The following is a 26,290-nucleotide window of genomic DNA, read 5'->3' as shown; positions in this document are numbered from 1 at the left end:
CTGTTTATATCATAACTTGCCTTATCGTAAATATTGTGACGAAGCACACGAAGTTCGTAGGTATCCTCGAACCGTTGATATATTTGTGCGAGAGCCCCGTTACCGAAGAAGACCGCTACACGTCTTTATGGTTTTGCGTCCTTGTTGGACTCAAGTCAATAGCGAAGGACAGTTGCATTTCGTTTAACACTGTCACGTGACGTGACATAACTTATTATGAGGTTAGTCATACATTTTACTCAAAACATCTACGTAGGTTCAGCACAGACATTTATTTCCGGCAAACCACATTTCTCTTAATTACCTCCACTATCGCTCGAAGCGCAACCGACATCTCAAGTATTTAATCTTAGATCCTCAACTGATTGCTGATGTCGTTACAAACCAATTAATAACCTATTTAGACTTTGCTCATGTTTCCAGTGACGGACGCAATTTTTTGAAAATTAGTTGACATCACAGGTTGACGGCAGTAAGTCGTCAACCAAGTGTTTGGTTAAATTATTTAAATATTTGTTTTCAAACAATACAATGGAACATTTCGGAATTGTATATAGGTGAGTGATAGACTGATAGTTTACCTATATTATTAGATTAGCTATAATATTCAAGCGTAGTGACACCTCTTTGCAATCATCACTCAAACATAAATAAAATATTCTATGTAAGTTTCAGTTGCTCATGAGTACATATCGGTAACTCGTGGGATTTAGGTAGCACTTAAAAGATTAGTTTAATTAATTTCCTTTTTTTAGTGGTTTCTTTTTCTCGACTCGTATAGGAAGAACATTGTCACATCACTAGTCTGTGCCTACTACCTAAATGCCACGAGTTACCGATGTGTGCTCATCACTAATCTTTTAAGTGATACCTAAATGCCACGAGTTACCGATGTGTGCTCATCACTAATCTTTTAAGTGATACCTAAATGCCACGAGTTACCGATGTGTTCTTATGAGTGTATAGTCTCATGCATTTCATATTAGACAACCTAAGGAAATCTAAAGCCAATTTTTATGCTGAACACTTACAGGCGGGATACATTTTCCCAAGTCATTAACTTTTATTGTGTTGTCCACAGAAGTAAACTTTTTGTAAAATGTATTTGACCCCATAAACCACCGCGTTCTGCTCGGCACTTGCGCCGCTTGTACCGCCTTGCATCTAAGATTAAGGCGTCCAGGCCATTTGTGGTAACTAACAGACCGGACTACACTTAGCTCGGTTACGTGATACTTTACCCGCATTTTAGTCCTGTGGAGATTGCGATTGAAATCCTAGATGAGGCCGTATTTTGCCGTTATATTCTTGCATCGAACGCACGCTTCGTTTCGTTCGAAAACTCTCGTTGGATTGATGGCGCATATATTATGTACTTACTATAGTTTTTCATACGTGTCTTATTCTTTTTATATTTTTATTTTATTTGTTATTTTCTGGGATAATGTTACAATTACGGAAAATTAAAACAAAATCCCAATTCGTGTCGTAAAACTAGCTTTCTTCCGTATAACTCGTCTTTAACTCCACTTGTTTCCAAAATCATCATTATCGTATTCTTAAATTCTGAGATTCTCAAACGTATCTTCATTATCTATAAGTACGTTTACAGTTTTATTTGCAAATTCTGCATGGCTTATTTGATTATCCAACCCCATCAATCATACTTACACTAAATCTGAGAAAAAATATTTTTTCCTCATTTTGTACCTATTTTATTTACATTACGATTTCTTGACAGAACAATGCACGATTCCATTAAACAGAGGTTCCATATAAATTTAGAGTACTTAATGGCAATTTTGGTAGATTTTAGTGCAACTACTTTACGCAACTTTTCACACCTATTCAGATTTATATTTAGAAATGACCACAACACCAGTATCATTATGTTATATATTATACCAGTTTCAATTTATGAGTTTTAGAGGTCGTAATACTGGCACTAAAAATTACATGATCTTTTACCACCTCTAAAGTATAAAAAATAAAAATATGACTGGACAACAAGATCCAAGATCAAACAAGTAAAGTTCAAGGTGGAAATGTCGCTAATTTTATATTCAGACATTATTTTATACGTACGACAATTAGTAAATGTCATGGACCAAATACATCTACTGCTAACATCTTATTTCATGCATATTTCATCACAAGTCACACAGGTCAATTCGAACGTCACTGACATCAGAATAACATCTAACTGAAGTCATTCAGTTATCTTTCATTCCGCTCGTACTTGTCTGTACATTTATTGGCGCGGGTGAGACGCACACTATAACTAAATAACATAATTCACATATCATTGATGATCATTCATCACAAAGTTTCTACAACATTGTATGTTTTAGAATTATCATAATTAATTTTACGATCAGACAAAGTTTCATCATTATTATGACAACCTATTGTTATTTTTGCCACTTGCAAATTTTAATTATTTTATCAATTTTTATACTGTCGTTTGTCTAATTTAAAACTTGTCATTACACTTGGCTTTTGTTATATTAATTTTAAATTTATTGACTCTGTTTTATTGTTTATGCTGACGACTTTTAATTAAGAAGTTAATTTAATAACCCATCTTGTCACGTTTGTTTTATTAAAATTGGTAACGTCTTTGTTATGCTAATTATTGTTTCTAAAATTATAAGAATGTTGCTTTGAACTTATGTAGTAATCATTTTCATAAGAGGCTGAAATTGAATCTGCGGCATGTAATTCAATTTAATTTCACTGTTTATTAGGGTAACTGCAAAAATAAATATTTCATAATTATCACGATGAAGAATTGAACTTTTTTGACGCTTAAATGTATTCTTGTTCTCGTGTCAAACAAAGGGCCAGCTATAATTAATATATATTATATATAAAATCACGTATAAATATTTATTTAATAATAATATCTAGAGACGAAAATAAGGACTATATGGACCATAAACATCATTTTCATTACTCACTTTGTGACAATAAATGATTTGTATTGGTACCTATCTTTTTTTTACGTTTGTATTGAGAAGATGTCGCAGTCGTTCCCTTTCGTCTTAAGTTGTACTCTACACCGATTACCGTTAGCGCCACATTACGAAATGCCATATTTAAAATTCAGTAGAAATATTCTAAGGCATTCTTCAGCTTGTTTCCAAGTCAAATGACTTACACTGACAATCCGTAATGTCTCTAATACATCTTCTACACCAACAGTATACATGTCCCGACCTTGAACAAATGCATGTCATATATCCAAGTACTAAAGTCTAAATTTGAATGGGTCAAAATCATTACTTAGTCCTTTTTGTATTTTGAAAGACACATTTCTTTTGATGATTGGTCGCGTTCCATTTCTGTGACAACATATTTTTGTTGAACGAATGTTTCGTAATTTGAAATGTATTTTCGCAAGACCTTGGAAATATGGTTTGTTTTGAATCGTTGCAACAAATATTGTTAACATATTTCCCAAGTTATTTACTTAAAGTTCTTGAGTGAGTATTTTTTCTAAGCTTTTAGCTAAACATATTTACTTAAGCAACAATTTCTTGTCAAGCTTTCATAAAAGGTACCCATAATTTGAAAACATTACGAATTTTTGAGAGTCGTTCTAATATATGTTCTAGTATGTATACAATATGTTATCAATCAAAATAAGTATGCCTCTACATATTCAAATTTAAAATAAATTCAATATGTTCTAATAGTGAGGCACTGCCTACAGTGCCTACACAGTCTTTCATTGGCTAAATCTTTATTGTAGTAGGAATATAGCGCTTGTCACTTGTCAAAATCGCATGTCACATTTCCCTTTCTATACTTAGTATAACAAACATGCTTGCCAACATTATGCATATAATAGCCAGGAAACAATAAGGTAGATGACAGCTTATATGACTGCTATGGGAGTATAATGGTGTACTGGTTCCATTTGGCAAGTCCGATCCGCCCATTGACGTAGATGTAGATGTAGTGTAGGGACACCCGGCCGGAAGCAGGCGGGCTGTCGATCACATGTCGCGTTGATTCAGCCCAGTTCCCTGGAGTTAGAGCTGCAGGTTACTGTCCCGGCGGCATTCCCACACTATTCTCCTCAAATCTTGTTTTCCTGCAGAACAGAAGGACATCTTTGAGTTTCACATCCTTTAGTTCGTTTTCTTCCATTGTGTCTCTACCGTATGTATTATATCGCTGTGACGCGTACATAATACATTCTGCTAATAAATGAAGGCTATATAGTCTCCTCTATACCACAGTGTGGACAGGAGGCGTCTCTACTAATTTCCATTATCTTAAGATGTCTGTTTAGAGTATTATGACCCGTAATGATACGTCAATAGTCTCAGACTGCTCTTACCTAGTTTCAAAAGATACCTGGTTCTCCTGTGATCTATACCTTTAATCATCATCTTCGACTGTCTGCATCCAGTTTCTTCTTCCCATTCTCTCAGTGCTTCCATCTCATTGACGCTCTCTCTCTGTGCCCATTGACGTAGAACATGATGGAGAAACGTCAAGGCATCTGAAGAAGTCGACAAGGAAGCAAAACTACCATCGTTGTCGTGACTAGACCTTTCGTAAGCCTTATGATAGTTATATGAGGTCTACAAATGGCTTGTGCGTTGCTGTTAGTAGACTATTTTAGTTGAAAGTTGTACATTACACTTTTTTCATAGTTATTAAGAGATTTTGTATTATTTCTACTCAGAATCACGAGCTAGTTGGAGATTAAAAGTGTACCAACATTTCTTCCAAACATTTTCGGCCTTTTCTTTCCGTTACTGTCGTACGAAGTTTATGAAAAATGGTAGCGGAATGGAAATAACAATCTAAGAACACGTTTTTCCCCTATTAGGATCGAAAGAGCTCATGATTCTGAGTAGAAATAATATAAAAATGCCCAGATTACAAAAGTGTAACTAGTATACAGCCAAGTGTAAAAATATGTCCCATAGCTCCTATATCAGCAAATTAAGAACTATGGGACATATTTTTGAGTAAGTTGTCTACACCCATATTTCTACACTTGACTGTACATTTTTTAATAAAATGGTCCCAGTCCATCATGCTCTCTTGTTGTTAAAAAGATTTGACCTTATTTTTTAACCGATTTACTGAGAACATTCATTACTAAAGTCTATTTTTTTATTCAGTAGACTAAAATGACATTTCATACTATGAAATGTTATTTTATGCTCATATTAGGAAATGTCATTTTAGTCTACCGAATAAAAAAATAGACTTTACTGTGACGATAAGATTCTAGGTATGTAGTTGAAGATTTTGTATCAGTTTTAATTGTCAACTGAACTGGCCAATTGTTTAAATACTTACCTATTTTGTAATATGAAAAGCAGTTATATGACTAATTTATTCAACATCCCAAAATAGCAATGGCACAGTCCAGTATTCTATTAATGCAAAACTACAATTCTAATCTTTGATCAAACATACAAGTGTCACTCGCTATTAGCCAGCCAAAAATGGCCGCCATTGTGATTCAGTGGGCCGATATCTGGGTTAGCGTGGGATGCATTGTAGACAAAACCGGCAGCAGGTTTGAAATCAATAGTGAATAAATATTGATTTGAATATCGGTTAGTATGTTTATTTAAATAAAAAGGAACTACTTATCTATTCGTATTATATTTGCAAGACGATGTCACTGTCCAATTCATAAGATAATAATATAATGGTCACATTGCTAATGTAATTATGTATTTTATATAATGAGCTCGACTAAACCAAATTGTGACGTCATAAATTTCATAGCAGCTGCCAAGAGGTATTAAAACCAAAATATTACTTTGCTAATCCGCGAAAAGATAACGTGCTAGTCAATCAGTGCTAACCCGTTATACTTACTTGCGTATTTTTACATGCAATTAATATTCCCACCCTCCCACGGAACGGGAACGGGTTCCGTTGCCGGGCGTCAGACCGTCAACAACTCCTGAGGATGCCTCGTAGAGAGGCGAAACACGTGTCGAGGTTTATTCTTTTGGTGGTGGTTTGTTATATTTATTTGCGTATTTATTTTTGCGGTGGGAGGGTGGGAATATTAATTGCATGTAAAAATACGCAAGTAAGTATAACGGGTTAGCACTGATTGACTAGCACGTTATCTTTTCGCGGATTAGCAAAGTAATATTTTGGTTTTAATTAGTATGGATTTCCGCAAAGTAACGCCTGATTCTATTCGCCAAGAGGTATTTTAAAATAAGTTAAAACATGTTCACTACGGCATAAACCCCTTCATAATATAGGTATCTGCACAGCAACCAGTCATGCATTAGCTTCATTGGAAGTTTTCCGTCCATTCTTAATTAGATCATCGGTCCACCTTATTGGGATGATTACCATGCTCATATTTATACGTTTTCAATTATACGGTTTTAGTTCGTATTTTACTTCACCGACTCCAAATAAATGGGATAAGGGCAAGCGAATGATGATATGTATAAGTAGGTATGTATTGTTTAGTATAACTATTGGGGGATCTTATGTATGTATATGAATAAGGTTTACGTATTGTCAGTTTAGACAATGTTACACATGGTGGTTGGGGAGTTCAATCAAAAAGTGTAATAATTGCCCTTGATAGCCTTAAGCGATTTTCATTACAAACATACGCAAAGCCGAGCACTGCCTCAAGAATGACTTTGACCGTAATTATTTAGCAATGTTTGTAAACATGTTAATCACGCTATATTTAGTCGTAATTGCCTTTCTAGCTCCGGGCGGTTAGTTGAAATGTCACGACAAATGAAGTCTTGTACATACTGATATTAGATGGGTTATGGCCGTGAACCTAACATTAACACTACTTAGCATTCAATCTATTTTAAGTTCTAAAGTAACGGGATAATTCATCGAAATGTACACAGGATGTCTTGTTTTGACTCTTTTTCTTGTATTAGTACAGAATAAGTGTTTCATACAAAATGGGACACTCCGCTCCGCCGTTGCGCGTTGCGTTCCGTCCTGCGACTTTTCGTAAGTATTGATAATAAAACTTCTTGGTGGCGCCTTGAATTCTTTTGTAGGTATTTGTAGGCGAAGCACGTGATTGGCGCGACAGTATCTCGCCGCGAGATAGACTACCCCGTCTTTTTCTAACTGTATTAATTAAAGAGGGACGGGTAGTCTATCTCGCGGCGAGATACTGTCGCGCCAATCATGTGCTAGCCCGGCTTAGAGCCTAGCCAAATGACAATGATACATCGCCAAACGCTAAACGAAATAAAAAGCAATCGGGATGACAGATGCTTGGTAAAGACTTGAAGAAGTTATAAGTAATTTAAATATTTTCAAAACTTCACTAGTCATTATAACCTCACTACTCAAACTGCATCATACAATTCATAAATCATAATAGACTCATCATCCACCTTATAAACATTCATTGTTATCCTATAACTCCAAACACGTGGTGCACCAAATTCACTGACAATTCATCAACCTTATCACAACAATATAAGGTCCATGTTCGTTTAAAAGTGAGAACAGTAATAGCGGGATGCCTCCACGTGTCTAGAGAAAAAAGACAAACCCGTTCCGCTAGGCTAGCGTAATGACTTGGGGCTGGCGGGAGCGAAGATGGGATGGGGAAGCGATATTCGATTTGAATTATGTACGAGTACATGGGGGCTACCGCGAAAACCGAAATTCGTAAATTGCGGGGATCTATCTCTCTTACTCCAATGAAGGCTTAATTAGAGTGACAGAGAAAGATGCACGCAATTTGCGAACTTCGATTTTCGCGGTTATAGCCCAGTATTTAACAGGCCAATTCAAACGTACACTTACATAAGAATGATTTTTGAATCATGTTATTCATTTGTCGTGCATTTCGGTTGTAAGTACTCGTACTTATCTGTACATGCGTTGGCGCGGGAGAGATCCATGATAACAGATTTTAATATCATTCTGATGTCAATGTGCGTTCGAATTGGCCTATATGTGCCCCAACATAAATAGCCACGTCGTCTTACTACCTGTATGGGAAAGTGGATACATACTTATATTAGGGCACACTGTACACTTGATCCAGAAATACATTGACAATTGTGCTTCTTTAGCTAATATTTGTTTTTGTATTTGGTTATAAAAATACTAAAAATAAATAAGACTTGTTAATAATTAGCAACACTATGAATTTATTTACTAACACAATAGGTACCGGTTCCTAGCTTGTTTCTAATAAGTAAGTAGGTATATCATAGCAAAAACGACTTCTAATTGGCTAGGTCAACCAACTAGAACGTGACTTTATAACACAAATAGTGTTATTTATAATCTTGGGTCATCACCTACTTAAACTACATGTAAATCAAGTTCTTTTCTAAAAAAAGTTTGTGTTTTAATGGCCATTTTTTACATAGAAGCATAAAAACATATTCTTCAATCCTTGAGTTGAGCGACAAATTCTATATGAATCATAATACAGCTATTAGGTTCAAGTTTCTTCTGTGGACATATGTACCCAAAATAAGGGTTAAACCTTATGGTATAAAACAATTTTCAAATTGAAACCTTTTCCGCATAAAAGGCTACTTCTTTTTTATTAAGTGTAATTAAATTCAGCTGTTAACTTCTGTCAACAGGAGCGTTTTTGCTTTAAAATCTGTGTCTGACCACCACATCATAAAAACCATAGTTTTTCGAAAACGTTTCGATATCGACTTCGTCCTAGCCGGAGTAGCAGGCTCGGCCCCGTAGCGTTAACCTCTCGCTACAGATATGGGTCAGTGTACCGCGTCCTGTGACGCACTGGGTAATGACTGCGATGATTTAACAGGCTATTATATACCGTTTCGATATCGACTTCGTCCTAGCTGGAGTAGCGGGTAGTACTATTAGTTATTCTGTGGTAGCAGGCTAGGCCCCCGTAGCGTTAACCCCTCTACAGATGTGGGTCAGTGTACCGCGTCCTGTGACGCACTGGGTAATGACTGCGATGATTTAACAGGCTATTATATACCGTTTCGATATCGACTTCGTCCTAGCTGGAGTAGCGGGTAGTACTATTAGTTATTCTGTGGTAGCAGGCTAGGCCCCCGTAGCGTTAACCCCTCTACAGATGTGGGTCAGTGTACCGCGTCCTGTGACGCGCTGGGTAATGACTGCGATGATTTAACAGGCTATTATATACCGTTTCGATATCGACTTCGTCCTAGCTGGAGTAGCGGGTAGTACTATTAGTTATTCTGTGGTAGCAGGCTAGGCCCCCGTAGCGTTAACCCCTCTACAGATGTGGGTCAGTGTACCGCGTCCTGTGACGCGCTGGGTAATGACTGCGATGATTTAACAGGCTATTATATACCGTTTCGATATCGACTTCGTCCTAGCTGAAGTGAAGTAGCGGGTAGTACTATTAGTTATTCTGTGGTAGCAGGCTAGGCCCCCGTAGCGTTAACCCCTCTACAGATGTGGGTCAGTGTACCGCGTCCTGTGACGCGCTGGGTAATGACTGCGATGATTTAACAGGCTATTATATACCGTTTCGATATCGACTTCGTCCTAGCTGGAGTAGCGGGTAGTACTATTAGTTATTCTGTGGTAGCAGGCTAGGCCCCCGTAGCGTTAACCCCTCTACAGATGTGGGTCAGTGTACCGCGTCCTGTGACGCACTGGGTAATGACTGCGATGATTTAACAGGCTATTATATACCGTTTCGATATCGACTTCGTCCTAGCTGGAGTAGCGGGTAGTACTATTAGTTATTCTGTGGTAGCAGGCTAGGCCCCCGTAGCGTTAACCCCTCTACAGATGTGGGTCAGTGTACCGCGTCCTGTGACGCACTGGGTAATGACTGCGATGATTTAACAGGCTATTATATACCGTTTCGATATCGACTTCGTCCTAGCTGGAGTAGCGGGTAGTACTATTAGTTATTCTGTGGTAGCAGGCTAGGCCCCCGTAGCGTTAACCCCTCTACAGATGTGGGTCAGTGTACCGCGTCCTGTGACGCACTGGGTAATGACTGCGATGATTTAACAGGCTATTATATACCGTTTCGATATCGACTTCGTCCTAGCTGAAGTGAAGTAGCGGGTAGTACTATTAGTTATTCTGTGGTAGCAGGCTAGGCCCCCGTAGCGTTAACCCCTCTACAGATGTGGGTCAGTGTACCGCGTCCTGTGACGCACTGGGTAATGACTGCGATGATTTAACAGGCTATTATATACCGTTTCGATATCGACTTCGTCCTAGCTGGAGTAGCGGGTAGTACTATTAGTTATTCTGTGGTAGCAGGCTAGGCCCCCGTAGCGTTAACCCCTCTACAGATGTGGGTCAGTGTACCGCGTCCTGTGACGCACTGGGTAATGACTGCGATGATTTAACAGGCTATTATATACCGTTTCGATATCGACTTCGTCCTAGCTGGAGTAGCGGGTAGTACTATTAGTTATTCTGTGGTAGCAGGCTAGGCCCCCGTAGCGTTAACCCCTCTACAGATGTGGGTCAGTGTACCGCGTCCTGTGACGCGCTGGGTAATGACTGCGATGATTTAACAGGCTATTATATACCGTTTCGATATCGACTTCGTCCTAGCTGGAGTAGCGGGTAGTACTATTAGTTATTCTGTGGTAGCAGGCTAGGCCCCCGTAGCGTTAACCCCTCTACAGATGTGGGTCAGTGTACCGCGTCCTGTGACGCACTGGGTAATGACTGCGATGATTTAACAGGCTATTATATACCGTTTCGATATCGACTTCGTCCTAGCTGAAGTGAAGTAGCGGGTAGTACTATTAGTTATTCTGTGGTAGCAGGCTAGGCCCCCGTAGCGTTAACCCCTCTACAGATGTGGGTCAGTGTACCGCGTCCTGTGACGCACTGGGTAATGACTGCGATGATTTAACCGGTTATTATATACCGTTTCGATATCGACTTCGTCCTAGCTGGAGTAGCGGGTAGTACTATTAGTTATTCTGTGGTAGCAGGCTAGGCCCCCGTAGCGTTAACCCCTCTACAGATGTGGGTCAGTGTACCGCGTCCTGTGACGCACTGGGTAATGACTGCGATGATATAACAGGCTATTATAGATCGTTTACACTTATTAAGGCACAGTATGGGTTGGTGGTACGTAAGTACGTACCAGCTGGTAGTTTTATCTTTTGTTTTGTTTACATTTTTTTTCAATAAACAGAGTTAGACCAAGAAAAGTCTGCAACGATTTTTATAGGACACGCAGTGTAAGTGTTAATACTCGCAATGAAAAAAAAAACTGTTTCAGTAAGTATATGAGTATGTTGTACTTGGTTAATAAGTAAATATTTTAGAGATTTTTCTTTAAGGTCGAATGAGACGTAGGTATCTGAAATTCTCAATATTTTTTATAAGATCGTTCATAATCTAACAAAATCTAATCTAGTCTTCGCAATACCTGCAGCCTATCTACGTATATGTGACGTTCCACGGGAAAAGGTACCTTATGAGGGTTTCTAGTTTCGGAGATATGAAATGTTTTGTAAAGAGGTGAAAAAATGCTCAATTTTTTTTTATTGTGTGATCTGAAACCTTAATGCGTAACGTTTGTTTACCTGTTTTTATTTTTGTTATAAGTTAGTTATAAGCCTAGTAATGTCGTCTCAGAGTTTAGTAGAAAAGGTACCTTATGGAAAAAAGATTGAAAATTCCCAAAAAAACTAGTCAATACGGGAAAAGAAGTTTGGTAGAGAACTGTATTAGCATTCTGCAAAACTAATTTGATAATTTCAGTTCTGGTTGGGGCGCCTCGCAAATATTATAACCGTACATCGACCGACATCACAAATCCAAGTAGCCTGCTATTATACCAAAGTTACTCTCGTCAAGTCTTTCTTAACTAGAATAATCTTCATTTGGTTTGGTCGCATGCAGTAAATCAGCCATTGGTTTGCTGAAAATTGCCAATACCCGACGCATTACCTTATGGAATATCTGAGGTCATTGAACCTCAATGCCGCTTATCTTCAATAGCAACCGAAATATATTATTGATAAGAAATAGACGATTTATACCATTACCAAAATATTATTAGTTTATCCTAACTGTTCCATCATCATCATCATCATGCCTCATCATGTTACTTAATCACAAGGTACCTTTTCATTACATACAAATTATTGGTCTTTTTTAAGATTATTATGACGAAGAACTAATTAAATTTGGGGCAGTTTAATGTAAATTAATATTTTCTATTCATAAAAGATAAACTGTAATATGATTGATATTTTGTAGTGATGTATTATTAGATTTATTTTCATAAGGTACCTTTTCGTAAATGTATGGAGCCAATACTGTTATTGTTATGTAAGTTTAAAGTGGCATAAGGGGTTAAATATAGTATTTAGTTGGGGTTTTAGGATTTATTTCATTTGAATGACAGAATTTCTTTCATATGTGCTCAGAAAATTTGATTGTGTGTCACATTAAAAGTAAAAATATTCAATTTTGTGATTTTATATGAAAAAGTCAGAAAATACATTTTCACCTCTAAATCGGTATTGTTTTTTGCTTAAACTGTCTGTCAGTGTCGTTTTCTAATAGATAAAATTTAAATCTTGAGAGCTCATTGCAATCAATCGTGAAAATGAAATAAAACTTTATTTTCAAGAGATTGGTTAGTATACACATAAATCAGTCGATATCAAAAGTTTCTATTTGCATTACAGAACAAGTCGCAATATTTTTTTAATCTCAGATATATAAGGTATTATTATTTGTAGTCAACTATGTAACTTACTTCAGGAACATAGTTTTTTAGGCGGCTAAACTTAAAACTTCTCTATCGTAAAGTTGCTCATTTCACAACATTATTTTCAAAAAATCATATCTCTGTAACTACGCAACCTAGAAGGTTGATCTTTTGTGTTATCGATAGCTTATTTATTGTAGATTACTGGGGTATGCATAACTCCATACCCGCCATAAGGTACCTTTGACCGCGGGACGTCACATATTTACACTTACATAGTTAAATCAGCTAACACTTTGCACCTATTTGAAAAATATTTCTACCTTTAATTTGCAATGATCTCACTGCAATTTAAATAGGCATTTGAAAGGTGTAAATAAATAAACAAGTATTAAGTGCGCACGCAACGATCAACGACTCCGTCGGCATGCGCACACGTTTCTAGAGAACGCATTTTAGCACGTAGTGGAAATCATTTCGACACTTGTCATATATCGTACGAGGTTTCAACGTATTTAGAAACCTACTACTTGGTAATTTTAATTATTATATTATTATTATACGGTGGTATTATTATACCTATACGGTGTCCCACTTGACTGCTGGGCAAAGGCCTCCCCCCTCGATTTCCATTCGTCTCGGTTTTGAGCAATCTTCGGCCAGTCGTTAAGATATGCGTCCAGGTTGTCCGGCCATCTCCGTCTGGGCCTACCAGATCCTCGCCCGTCTTGCGGCACCCATACCGTGGTTATTTAAATATATATTTAAAATAAATATTATAGGACATTTTTACACAAATTGACTAAGCCCCACGGTAAGCTCAAGAAGGCTTGTGTTGTGGGTACTCAGACAACGATATATGTATATAATATATAAATACTTAAATACATAGAAAACAACCATGAGTCAGGAACAAATATCTGTGTCATCACACAAATAAATCCCTTTACCGGGATTCGAGCCCGGGACCATCGGCTTCATAGGCAGGGTCACTAGTCACTACCCACTAGGCCAGCCCGGTTGTCAAATGCGAATGTTTGTGTAAATGATGGAGGTATGGGTATACAATCACTAATACAATATACGTATATTACTCTCTTTAACGCACATTGTTTTTATGATGGATTAGATTTAGCACAAAAATCACCCCTTTAAACCCCCTTTAACCCCGGCTGCGTTTCGACCAGAGCTATGTGAGGGTTGCGAGGGATGTGTTTGTTAAGAACCATTAGAATTACTGCATTTGTTTTCCTCGCAGTGATTTTATTGATTCTTAAAAACACATCCCTCGCAAACAAAGGTTGTAGAATGTAGACCGCTTGTTATTACGTAGGTACACAACATAATAATACATTTTGTTTGGACTAAAGAAAAAACGACCAACCAAATAACTATGTGTTACAGTTTATTGCCACTTAATATATCAACTGTGCAACTAATAATACAATTTTGTAACACGTAATTCCTTTCTAACGACAACAAAGCATTTAAACAGTGACAATTGTTACAAAACCAAACTCGATACAAATTTCACAATTACATATTCAACATTGTATTTGTGAGACCATAGATTCCGCTATCTAGTCATCGGCAAACAAAGATATCTTGTAGATGGCAGATACTGATATACATACTCCTAGTGTAGGTACAGTTAGCATCAATAGTAGCGAATAGAGCAATCGACCCTTTATTTTCCTAATTCCTACTAATACTCGTATCCCATGAGCCGTAGCAAAAATGACGGGATAACAAAAGAAGATGTATTACAAATGCGAATGTAACTCTTTCTGTCTGTCTTTTATCACTTCATGCCTAACCCGCAAGAAATTAACTTATGATGGTTTCATCATGCCTTAAATTAGTGAAAAGTAGGGTGGAACCTACTACAAAAGTGGGAAGTGGAAGTACTAATTATACGATCTAGACTATGCGTCCAAAGTATACGCGATGATTAAAAAATAACTGCATTCCCGTTGCCAGGGAGGTTTTGGGATTATACTGAGCAACTTTTACTATGGGAACAACCCCGAAATCGCGAAAAAAAAATTAACCCTCCCATAGACAATGGACCACCCAAAATATATGAAAAAGCCAATTTTTTATTTTCGCGAATTTGGGGTTGGTCCCATGGTAAAAGTTGCTCAGGATAATCCTCCCTGGCCGTTTCCAGGGAATGCAGTTATTTTTAGCCACCGTGTATACACATTGGACGCATATTTTCATAATACTATTGATGCTGAGTTGCTGACTGTACCTACTGGAGCGAAGTAAATCAAGTGTGAAAGTACTAACTGACCTACTGTTTGTAAGGAACTGGTTTACTTTGGACTGTTATCGTTTATTTGTTACGTCATTTCGATTGTGTTTCATTATAATAGAGCTTTTTGTTCTTGTTGAATTAGTGGTTGATAATGATAAAATTGTTACATGTTTCTGCAGAGCCCTCCACAAATTAAAATTTACCAAATCTTAAAGACAATTTTTAAGCATACCTACATCATGATTATCAGTTTTTAAGTTTGTCTATTTAAAATAATCGCTTATTATTTAATGTTTCTTCGTCTGTACTTATAGTTACTTTAGTTCGATATTGTTTTGAAACCGTATCCCAATCCTGCTTAAATATTCAGCAACTCATAGCAATAATGTACCAAAAAAATAATGAAAATTCGAGTTCACAAGAAAACCTACTAAACCACGAACTTCAATACAATTCTTAAATTATTCAGATTATAAAATCACCAGTTCCTTATCAAATTGCCGTATGAATTCCTAACAATAGCGTAGTACCAAACTCATGAACTCTTTCATACTACCATTAGTTCCACATCAAATCAACACTTACTACTTCACTTACCAAAGCATTATATATCCCTCTTCACACTAATTTCAAATTGTACCTTAATTATTAACATTTAAGGTTGAAATTAGGATTAAGCTTCCTGGAGCTATAAGACTTTTAAACACCAGGTTTAAAATGAACTTATATCTCTTTCAACAGCCATTCAAATCTCTACCTTCATCATTAAACTTTAAGGTTGAATTTAGTATTGAGTTCCTGGTGTTATACGTCTTTTTGAAGAGCACCCTTGTCTTCTTTGCGAAGCTTCCTTCCGAATAGAACAATGTGCGGCATTGGGCTCGGCATTGGCATCACCTTCAGCGGTTCCTCTCATTCAATTCGGTTAACATATAAGGGAGTTTAATAAAAATGTTTACGTGTGAATTTGATGTTTGGATAATGTTGTTACGGTAGCACGTACGAATGAAGTGTACATGTTTGTTTTGTAAACATACTTATAGTTACTGCCGTTACTGCCGCTGTCTGCAGAAATACTGAATTTAATAAAGAAAGATAGATAGATAGATTGATAATTTCTTTATTCATACACACAACATACGCGGCATTGAAAAAGTACAAGATAAGAACATGCAAAACAACTTAATTACTAAAAGCTATTAACTATTACATTAAAAAAAATATGAAGCCATGTGTCGTGGCACAGAAAAGGCGCTGGCTCAGCATTGTGATGCGGCAAGCCACATCGCTGGTATTCTGCCAGTACCTTACATACAAATATGCAACGCTTATTTGTGTGTGTGTGTAAAATGTCGCTTCTTCTGTGATATTTTTATGACACTCAATTATGCTCCATCAGGCCAAACCGAACATACACTGATATTCACGGAGTTAATTCGTGCCGATATCAGACTGTAATCGAACTGATGTCATTCAAATATCGTGTATTACACTCTTACTTGTCCGTACATGTATTGGCGTAATATGATTCAAACATCATTCTAATGTTCTACGTTCGAATTGGCCTGCATTTTTCATGATTTTATTAACATTGCTTAAATTATATAATTAATGACAATGCTAGTTTAATTCAGTGATTTGTATAAACTACAGCGCCAATGTATTAAACGACTAAATTGGTAGTGATTCTCGTAAAATATTTCAAAATAATATGTCGCTATTTTTACCACCGTTAGACATGTAGGTATTGTAGGTACAGTCACCAGCGATAATATGTTACACACCGAAGGCCGCAAAAATATCTGACACGATCTTGTTTGTAGAGCCATAAGAGCGTGTCATATATTTTTGCGGCCTTCGAAGAGGCACATACTATTGCAGGTGACTGTACAGGTACCTATAGTAAGTAAAAAATAAAAATACGTGAAGTATTTTTATCACACAATATAATGAGTACACACATTTTCTAAGCAAAGATCCAGCTCCCGTAGAAGCTATTTATTACAAACACCAATGCAAATACTTTAATTACAAGAAAATTAAACCAATTATATAACTACCAGTTAAACTACAGTCTATACCTACGCCCATAAGGTATATTTTACCTTGCTGTTTTAAATGCAGTAGTAATGCCAGTGCATAGCCATTAGCAATGCCTTGCCAATCAATTTGAGGCCATGTCATTAATAATGGGAAAGTCGAGAGTTTGCTTTACCTCAATAATTTTCTCGAAGAAAGTGAGCTAATCGCGATTTATGTGCGGTTTGAGGTGTGAAGCCTCATTTTGGTTTTTGACTTGTTTTATCGATATTTAAACCTTTAGCAAGCATAAAGAAACATTGTAAGTACCTATAGGCCGGTTTTTATATTTAAATTATTACAATACAATTGCATGGATATTCTGAAATATAGAAGCAAATGTAGTTACGATTCTAAAATACTGATCTACCTTACCTTTTAGATTTTTTTGTTGTGTAACCCATTTAAAGGAATGTAAAACAACAAGAAAACAACTGAAGATATAAAGACTTTATAAGTAAACCCTTTTGTTTTTCAAGCAAAATAATAATTTTTATAGTCTAAACTTTTTAAACATTTTTCATTCTGTGTTCATTCTTTAAAATAAATAATTGAGTTTACTAACTGACTAATAATTTATAGATAATTACCATCAAGTCATCATCAATCATCATCTATAAGTAAAGGCTGATCTCATAATTATCGATTCCCATAACATATCATATAAATATATATCATATAAGGATTGAAAGGTTTTCTTAGGTAACCGTATAAAGGCAAAATTATCTGCAATAATCGATAGTGGGTGGCGGGACTTACCTACCCGTCTGTACAAAAAAGATGTATACAAGTTTCGCCTTATTGCATAGTAGTAAGGTTCAGAAGTGTTGATATAATTTTGATGTCATGTAACTAAGGTATTTCCTTAACTGACTCATCAAAGTTACTAAATTCTTGGATTAAGAACGTTCTGGTTGGTGACTTGGTTTTGTAAAAACCTTGGAACTGGTTTCAATGGCCTTACGATTTTTAACTAAAGTTAAATGTCTCTTGTGAATATTTTAACAAAATGAAAAATGATAGAACCCGCGATGGAAATAAAACGTGACAAAATGTGACAGAACCGAAAACAGAAACTTTATCGGAATTTTATTGACATCGAAGGTTGCAGACAAAGTAATAGTTTTGCTGTTTTTATCTACATTTACTGAAAACATTGCATTCAAACACAAATCATTATAAATATTGTAGGTAACGGTAACCATTTTAATATAGGGTAAGGCATATTGGCCTGACGTTTTATTTTTAAATTTTTATTGTTATTAAATTATAATAAAGAATTATGTATATAGTGTTAACTTACCTAATATATCTACAACTCGCAAGGACACTCATACTTCCAAGCATCCAAGGCAATAATATATGTCGCAACATCCGTAAGCCGTTTAGATCAACACATATAAAACAGATTGACCACAAATCATACCGATACCGGATGATTCTCATGTACTTATCACTACTTCTTTATATAGCTAGAAACAAAGGACAGTTATTGGTAGAAAATGCTCAAGACTTATGCTCATTTGAAGTCGGAAAAGCTATACATTTTGACGATAGACGTCAATTACCACTGAATAGACTCTGATGAAGCTATAATAAAAATTAAAAGTGATAACAACCAGGCTTTCACCCTACCATTGTCTGTTTAATATAACTCTTCGTAATCGGCTATAGAAAGTGACGATTGTATCACGTATTGACGAGATAATCTAAACATTTATCAACATCTCGTTGTCTTATTGTTATCAGAGATTACTGTTACAGTTTCTATGATGACGAATGGTTTCTATTCATTCTCGACTTAGAATTCATAACGTCGGATATGAATATCCGACCAAATTGTATTTTTTTATCTAACGGCGCATTTCCGTTTTCACTTCAGAAGGCGTTATAAATTACGGTCCATCTAGCCCTTATACCTAATTCATGACATGAAGTATTTGCAAAACAAAAGTCTCTATTTTCTTTCGGCCCTCTTGGCTGCCAAATTGCCAAATCAAATGTCAATCGTTCATAAACACGGAAATCGAAACTTAATACTATAGGTACTTATGGAAATTTTCGGACGCATCTGTCATCCCGATACATTTTTACTTTTAAATTTTTCGATAAACGATTGTCATTTCTATCCCTGGAAATTTGAAAAAATAATGGTCTCTATAGCCCCTATAATGCACTAAGTATTGGCAAGCAAACGAGTTGACTTTGGCTCTCTGAAAGGCTTGTTTCACATCCGACCTTATGTAACTCGATGATAGATTTAAGCAGGCTGTTAAGTCGCTGTTAAGTCTAATCGGGTCAAACAGATCACTGTGTTATGTCTTTCCTGTAGACATACACAAGAGTTAAGGGCTATAAAGGTTAATTTTCTTATTTAACCCTTATCCACGTGAAAAGGTCCTCCTTTTATTTACAGAACTATAATAAAATCATTACTTACATGCCCACAAGCTGTTAACTATTGCCCACAGGAGAGAAAACTAGAGTGTTCGCGCGAACTGTACATTTTTATTTCTTTGTCAACGTATCGCATTTCTAACCAACATTTTCTTTACCACTTCCGAGCGTTGTGGTTAGATTTATGGCTTGTTGGGGTAACCAGATGAAAGTTTCTACTACTAGTAGTTCCAGTTGATAACTTCCTATGGTATACTGTGTTGCTTATTTACCTATTAATGCAGGATTGAGTTGTGGCCTGTATATTATATTTGAATGTTTAAACGACGCTTTGTTATCTTCATACATACTTACAACGGGAAATGCATGCTGTTTATACCTATATCTGATGCTTCCGATTTGGTTGCTTAACTTGCTTCGATTTCACTAAGAACTCAATACACAATTTTAAAGTGTTGTATAAACATTCAGTTTACAGAAAGCGTATTATATCCCATTTTTATCATCGGTATCGTTATACATACCATTTTTAATGCTTATACATAATTTAAAAAATAATAATTGGGCGCTACCAGAATATTGATTTTTCGTGAATTCTCCGTTCAAGTACACCGAACATAAACAAAGATAGTACGTTTAAGGTTTCTATTGAACACAAGATATGATTCTAGCAATTTCTTTCTAAAAAAACGATTGATTTTGCACGGAAAATATAACCGTTTAGCTAATTTCTATCCTACTTATTTTTCATCAGGATTATTTGTCTCTGTCCTAACATGGAATTTTCTTTGTTTCAGCCTTGGTCCTTTCGAGGCGGTGACGGGGGGCGAAATGGTATCCCGGCGGCGTATCCTGTCGCGTTCGCGCGACGACCTCACACAGGCCATCTCCAACCAGATAGAGGAGGAAGAAGACGTGTGGTACCAGAAGGACAAACTTTATAAGGTACGGTACCATACTTATAAGTATAGAGTGGAAATGGTGGCCTGTAACGTTCGCGTCACGATCTTACTCAGGCCATCTCCAATCGGATGGAGGAGGATGAAAAGGTGTAGTACCAAAGTGACAAACTTAATAAGGCCAGGTACCATAACTATAAATAACTTTGTAACAAACCCTGTGCAACACCAAACTATACTAAATATACTAATCATATCCACTTTCTACGCATCAATCAACTTATTGAAGCGATGTTCACGGTTCGCTACTCTTCTAATAACGTGACACTTGGAAGAAAAACAGCTGAACTACCTACTAACTTCATACTGTATATGTACGTTTTAATAAGACGATAGTATGCCGGTAAACATGGCGCTTGTCAAAGATCACTTACATACAACACAAAGATTCATACGGCCCGATTCAATCAATGCTTATAAGAAGTCACTGTGATACGATACCGATCTGTCAATGTCGAAAGTGACGTTTTTTGGTTGAAGAAATGTGACTTTTGACACTGACAGAGGGGTATCGTATCAATGTGACATCTTATAAACATTGTTCGGATTGGCCTTTAGACACATACACTCGGCTCGATTCGGAAAATGAATTAGATTTCTACTAGACTTCAACAAGTTACGATACGGATAATTTAAAGATATTTGTATGATATAATTTGACGTTTCCGCGATTCTGGAGGTCCTCTTGAACGATTTTGACAAGTTATTACTTACATATCCAAGTCACATCTAGTCGATATCTAATGTAGATCTAGTTGATCTCTAAATCGTCTCAAGATCTTGTGATTATCTCGAAATCCGAATAGGCCTGACTGTTGAAGTAACTTATGTCGTATCATGCAACTGAACGGTGGGGTGGAGTGTATGAGTCTAGTGGTTGATCTAGCGGGTTCGATTCCCGCCTCGGCCACCGGTGGACTTGGTCACTTTTTTCTTTAGTGTATGATATGTATTTCAGTTTATATTTTATATATAGTAGTGTCACTACCTAAAAAATAACACAAATTAAAATATTTCATAAAATAATTTGATTTGTTACCTAGTTGAATGGTGGGATTACACGGCATAGTGTTTTTACGCCTACGTGCGATAAAGCGTCATATGACGGAGTCTGTTGTTAGTAGTCTGGTGCTCGTATAATGTCAATGTATTGGAGAAATCTTGCGGTGGCGCTGTTCCCCTGTTGTGGAATAATCGGCAGACCGGAGAGATAGCAGATTGGTGACGATGTCGAAAAGGTTGGAAACTGGAGCATGAACGTATGATCGTTAGACTCGCCGTATAGTGTGTTGTTGATAGTGTATTAAATTACTTAAGCAATACTTTATGGCGTTAGTAATTTACATCATGAAGGGATAAAACATAAATTATAGCTAATTGAGGCTTGTAAAGTATTATAAATAAAGGGGTTAGACGCGAGAATAATCTTTAGCAAATGCATTTGTTTGCAAGAATTTACTTTATTGTGTTTTTCTTTCAAACAATTGTCAACAATTTTTATCCAAAAATCAAACAATTCGTCATATGTGTCTGTATGAGTTTTATTTATTTCAATGTTCATGATATAACGGTAACTAAGCTAGTGTTATCTCTCAGTACCTAGATATAGCTAACGATTCTGATCAAGACAACACCAAAAAAGTTACTCCTAAGACTAAAAGTTTGTTTGCAAAATGTTTCATATGTCAAATATGTTTACGTAATTTTCATAAACTAAATGCGCAATCAATTGCAACTGAGTTATCCAATGACAAAGGACCGTAAAGTTTCGTATGTCTTAATAAATTTCAACAATCATTAACCATTATGTTCAATAACGTGTCGCTTCTTTAGCGTGACCCCAATAATAAGCTAAAAACACATTTGTCTCAAACACAGTCATGTCTTGAAATTGTCTACATTCGTCAAAATGGAAAACAACTATCTAACACTCATGTCTTTAGAATTTGTTTCATTCATCAAACGAAAACAACGATCGAAGAATGAAATAGGTATTATGAGCTTTTATTGATAAAAACAAAGAAATAAATAAACAAACATAATAAAACTTAAAAATCTATAGAAAAAAAATTTGCCCCAGGTCGCCGTCAACGGGCAAGGTGCCCAGAAGGCTGGCCATATTTCCCCGCTGTATAGCGATGCTAATACGCTGGGCGAAATAGTGGCCAGCCCTCTGGTCACCAGAAGTCTCTATTAGGCGCGCCGACAAGTCTTTGTACAGTCGACGCGCACTTGGCCCTTATGGCCCTAAAGTTTCGACACCAAACGCCGCAAATATGTAGCTGCTTCCCAGAGCGGCATATTTGCGGCACTTGAGGCTTTCGGCTGAGGAAGCCGCAGCGCCAGCAGAATCTTTGGTGCTTGGAACATGGGACGGTGCCAGGGAATCAACACAAGTAGCGTCCCAAACTAGCGGCCAACCCATGCTCCAAGGCACCAGTGTCATTCAATAGGTATTAAATACAAAATTAACAAATTCAGGATGTTGTACATTAATTTAATTATTTATAGTGTTATCGGACATGTTTGTCGATGGCGAGGCCGCATGATATTCACACACATCACACATATATTTAGATCCGTAGTTGACTTGACCTCACCATACGGGTCATTAGAATCCACGTGAAAAGGCAAACAACTTTTTATTATATTGCCCAAGCAAAAGGTTACGGGTCATTTTGGGCTTCATTAATAGGTAATTTGACGTTGAAATATTCGCCAACGTCGAAGATGTTCACAAATACGGTCACTGACACTTATTTTTTAACACCAGTTATACCCTGAACCTATTTTGAAGAAATCACTACCATGTCATTTACGGTAGAGATACTATTAAATTCTGACGGTATGACGACATATCGGAACACGCTTGCGTCTACAAAATTTGTAATCTAATCTACCAGAATCCAAACACAATTAGCGGTTTGCCTCTCCCATATTATTTAATTGTTCCGCGTGTTCACCATTTTCCTACCCTTTGTCTCTGGCTGCGTTTTTGCAATCGTTTCCGACTGTCTACAGTTATTAAGGACGTGAGAACTGTTGTACAATGCACTGATGTTGCTTACCGCGGTACATTTGCTACAGACATCTTTATCGATAAATTGCCTTGTTTACTGTCCATTGCTGCTTCATCTTCATTTGTTTTATTACTTTGTGCAATATTAGCAGCAATGAAATATTTTCCCGTCTTATTCTTACTTACATCGGCAGTTTTCTAATCAGAATCTCTATCGCTTTTATCACTAACGTGACTTATGATACTAACAGTGAAAGTTAGCGTAGTGACGTTTCTTATAACATCTTCAATATAATAATCGTGACTTCTTTTAATACGTCACTGACAACAATGGTTGTCTCACTCACATCAATGCAAAATCGGTGGAACGAATCCACAATAGCTGCCCTGTTGACATATGATTTTAATCTCTCAGTAATTTTCCTTCAAGTTAAAATAACCTTTAAAATGCAATTGGAAATAAACGCTCAACAAGTAGGTATTCACAGACAGTGAAAAAATGAAACAGGTATTAACGCGTTCCACTTGTAAGTATATTTATAACTAAAGAGCTTTAAAAATTAATTTGAATACGTATAGATTTTAAATTTTATGCCTAATATAATGACAGGCCTGATTGGAATTCATAATATTGAGATCATCGATTTTAATAAACATGATTAATCTCCTGATGACCAGATTTCAATAATTGCCAGCTTAAATTTAACTCTGTCAAATAGGCAAAGAGTAAAACTTAATTTAGGCCTAAATATGTACTACGTGTAGGATACCGGTAGTCAGGAGATTAAATGATAAATAGGAAGCGAATTCAAACTCAAAAGCATTGTTGACCATTAACCGCTACTTAGTCGTCTGTTTGCAAATAAAGACTCGTGACCAGCTGTCAATCGCAGAAGCCGGTCAACTCTGACCCATTGATCGACTTCGTGACCGAGGAATAACAATCTGACCATTACAGTACGGAAACCAGCTGTTACAATACCAGCATAACATGAACTTACAGTTGAATGAATTAGCTTTATCTAGAGATCATTCTCTAAATAGGTCTAGACATTTGACGTTTGCCCTTAGTGCCAATTATTGGCTATTATGGTTTAGGATTCAAAATTAGGGTACGGGTGGGTTTACAATAGTAGATGTATGTTTATGATTAATTAGGAACAGTCAATTTGGCTAACTTGCTCAAGGCCCGTTATCAGACTTCATTTGATAAAATAATTTGTTAGAATTATAGTTTAAGATCCCGCTGATGATGAGACACAATTACTACCGTGCCGTTGGAAATTTCCACGTAGAATAATCACGGAAACTTTTCATATAAGTAATTGTATGGGAATCGAAATTTTCCATTAATAAAATGAGAGTTCCCTTTATTTCTTATAATTTTTTTCTAAAATTTCTGAGAATTTTTCCAAGTTTTTGGAAAATTTCCGCGATTTGCACATCTGTAGACACAAAGTAGTGTACTAGATTAGTAAAGCAAAGTAGTGTATATGTTCAGAATATCCGGAACTTGCAATTCTTTAAAATGTCAAGTGGGTAAAAATAATTACAGCGACAGGTCATTATTCTCTCCAAGAATTGCCGGACACAAAGTCAATCGATAAGGTCACTGCACCCATTGACAATGAGGGCTAAATGACACTTCATTTTCTGCAAATCATTTTCTTGGTTGATTTGAATCGATTCCAGCGGGGCATAACCGGAGGTATACGCAGCGTGATGATTTGTCAATTTGCTCAAATTTAATATTCACAATTGTTAATTTTAAAATTTAGCTTGTTACTTGTAAGTTATTAAAACATTTACCGATGAGATTTGCCTGGTAAAACTGTTTTATTAAGAATAATTCGATTTTTTTAATGAATGTTCACATTTACCCGAAAACTTTTTTATTTATTTATACTTTATTGCACAAAAGAATAACTTAGTGTACAAAAGGCGAACTTAATGCCATTCTCTACTAGTCAACGCTAGGGCAAAGTGGAAAAGATTATAGGCGGTGCATTAGAGAAACAAAATAAAAATATATAAGAACCTTGTACAATGCATACAATACACATAGTCACATACGTTAAGGGAAAATTTATGCGTGTATGTAGGGTGTGTTTGATTTGCGTCTTTCACCGGAGCGTCAGAGTCAGACTACTGATTAGCCGATTGTTATAAATGTCAATGGATTCCTCTTTACATATGGCTCGTTCAACAAGTTTAATCAAATCAGATTAAAAAGGAGGTACACAACGAAAATACAACTGAAATCGGTTTATAGTATATTAAAGGTTTTACTTGTTATAAAACGAACATGGTAAAGAATCTTGATTAAGATTTCACAATCTTGCCCTTTGCGACCTGCACAAATTTGCCTAATATGTCAGAGCATACAGAATGTTGCTTGAAACAAGTTTAACTATTTATCGCCGTAGTTGGCGCGGCATTAACCCAGCTCATCTGGCTGGGGTTAGCCTAATTGTTTATGAAATATTGGCATTGCAACATGTTACCTTACTCATCGGCGTTAGTTTTTAAATGACAGATCTGAATTGTAAATATTCAAGTGGCATGAATTATCACATGTTTCGTTAATTCTTAATACGATAATTACATAGCGCTCCTTGCGAATCAATTAGTGTAAATATACAAAATAATATTCTCTCCAAAATTAAACCTGTAAAAGTTTTTTTTATGTTGCCAAGCGAATCAGTATTTTTGTGTTTGGCCGAGTTGACAGGTTAATAAACCTAATATTGTAATTTTAATATATATTGTCCCTATTTATTCAATTAACCCGTTCTTCTCGTTTTATCAATCAATGTTCAGAGCTCAAAAAAAGTGCTTACGATCAGTATGCGGTTTACATTTCATAGAATCATGTAAACCCTACTTTATTAAGCTAAATATTC

General features: G+C 36.3%; 1 protein-coding gene across 4 annotated transcripts in view; it reads left to right on the top strand.

The window, feature by feature from the left end:
- LOC134789638 (uncharacterized) overlaps window positions 1–26,290 on the top strand; it is a 275,518-nt gene that overhangs the window by 146,874 nt on the left and 102,354 nt on the right. For all 4 annotated transcript variants that reach the window (XM_063760225.1, XM_063760227.1, XM_063760226.1 and 1 more), the window contains exon 2: window positions 20,207–20,354. In XM_063760225.1, the coding sequence (XP_063616295.1) occupies window positions 20,241–20,354 (114 nt within the window). In that variant the 5' untranslated portion in view covers window positions 20,207–20,240. The remainder of the gene's footprint in view (window positions 1–20,206; window positions 20,355–26,290) is intronic.

This window comes from Cydia splendana, chromosome 4 (assembly GCF_910591565.1).
Source record: "Cydia splendana chromosome 4, ilCydSple1.2, whole genome shotgun sequence".
NCBI classification, from domain to species: Eukaryota; Metazoa; Arthropoda; class Insecta; order Lepidoptera; family Tortricidae; genus Cydia; species Cydia splendana.
The sequence above is the reverse complement of the archived record's forward strand: the minus strand, read 5'-3'. Positions and strand labels throughout refer to the sequence as shown.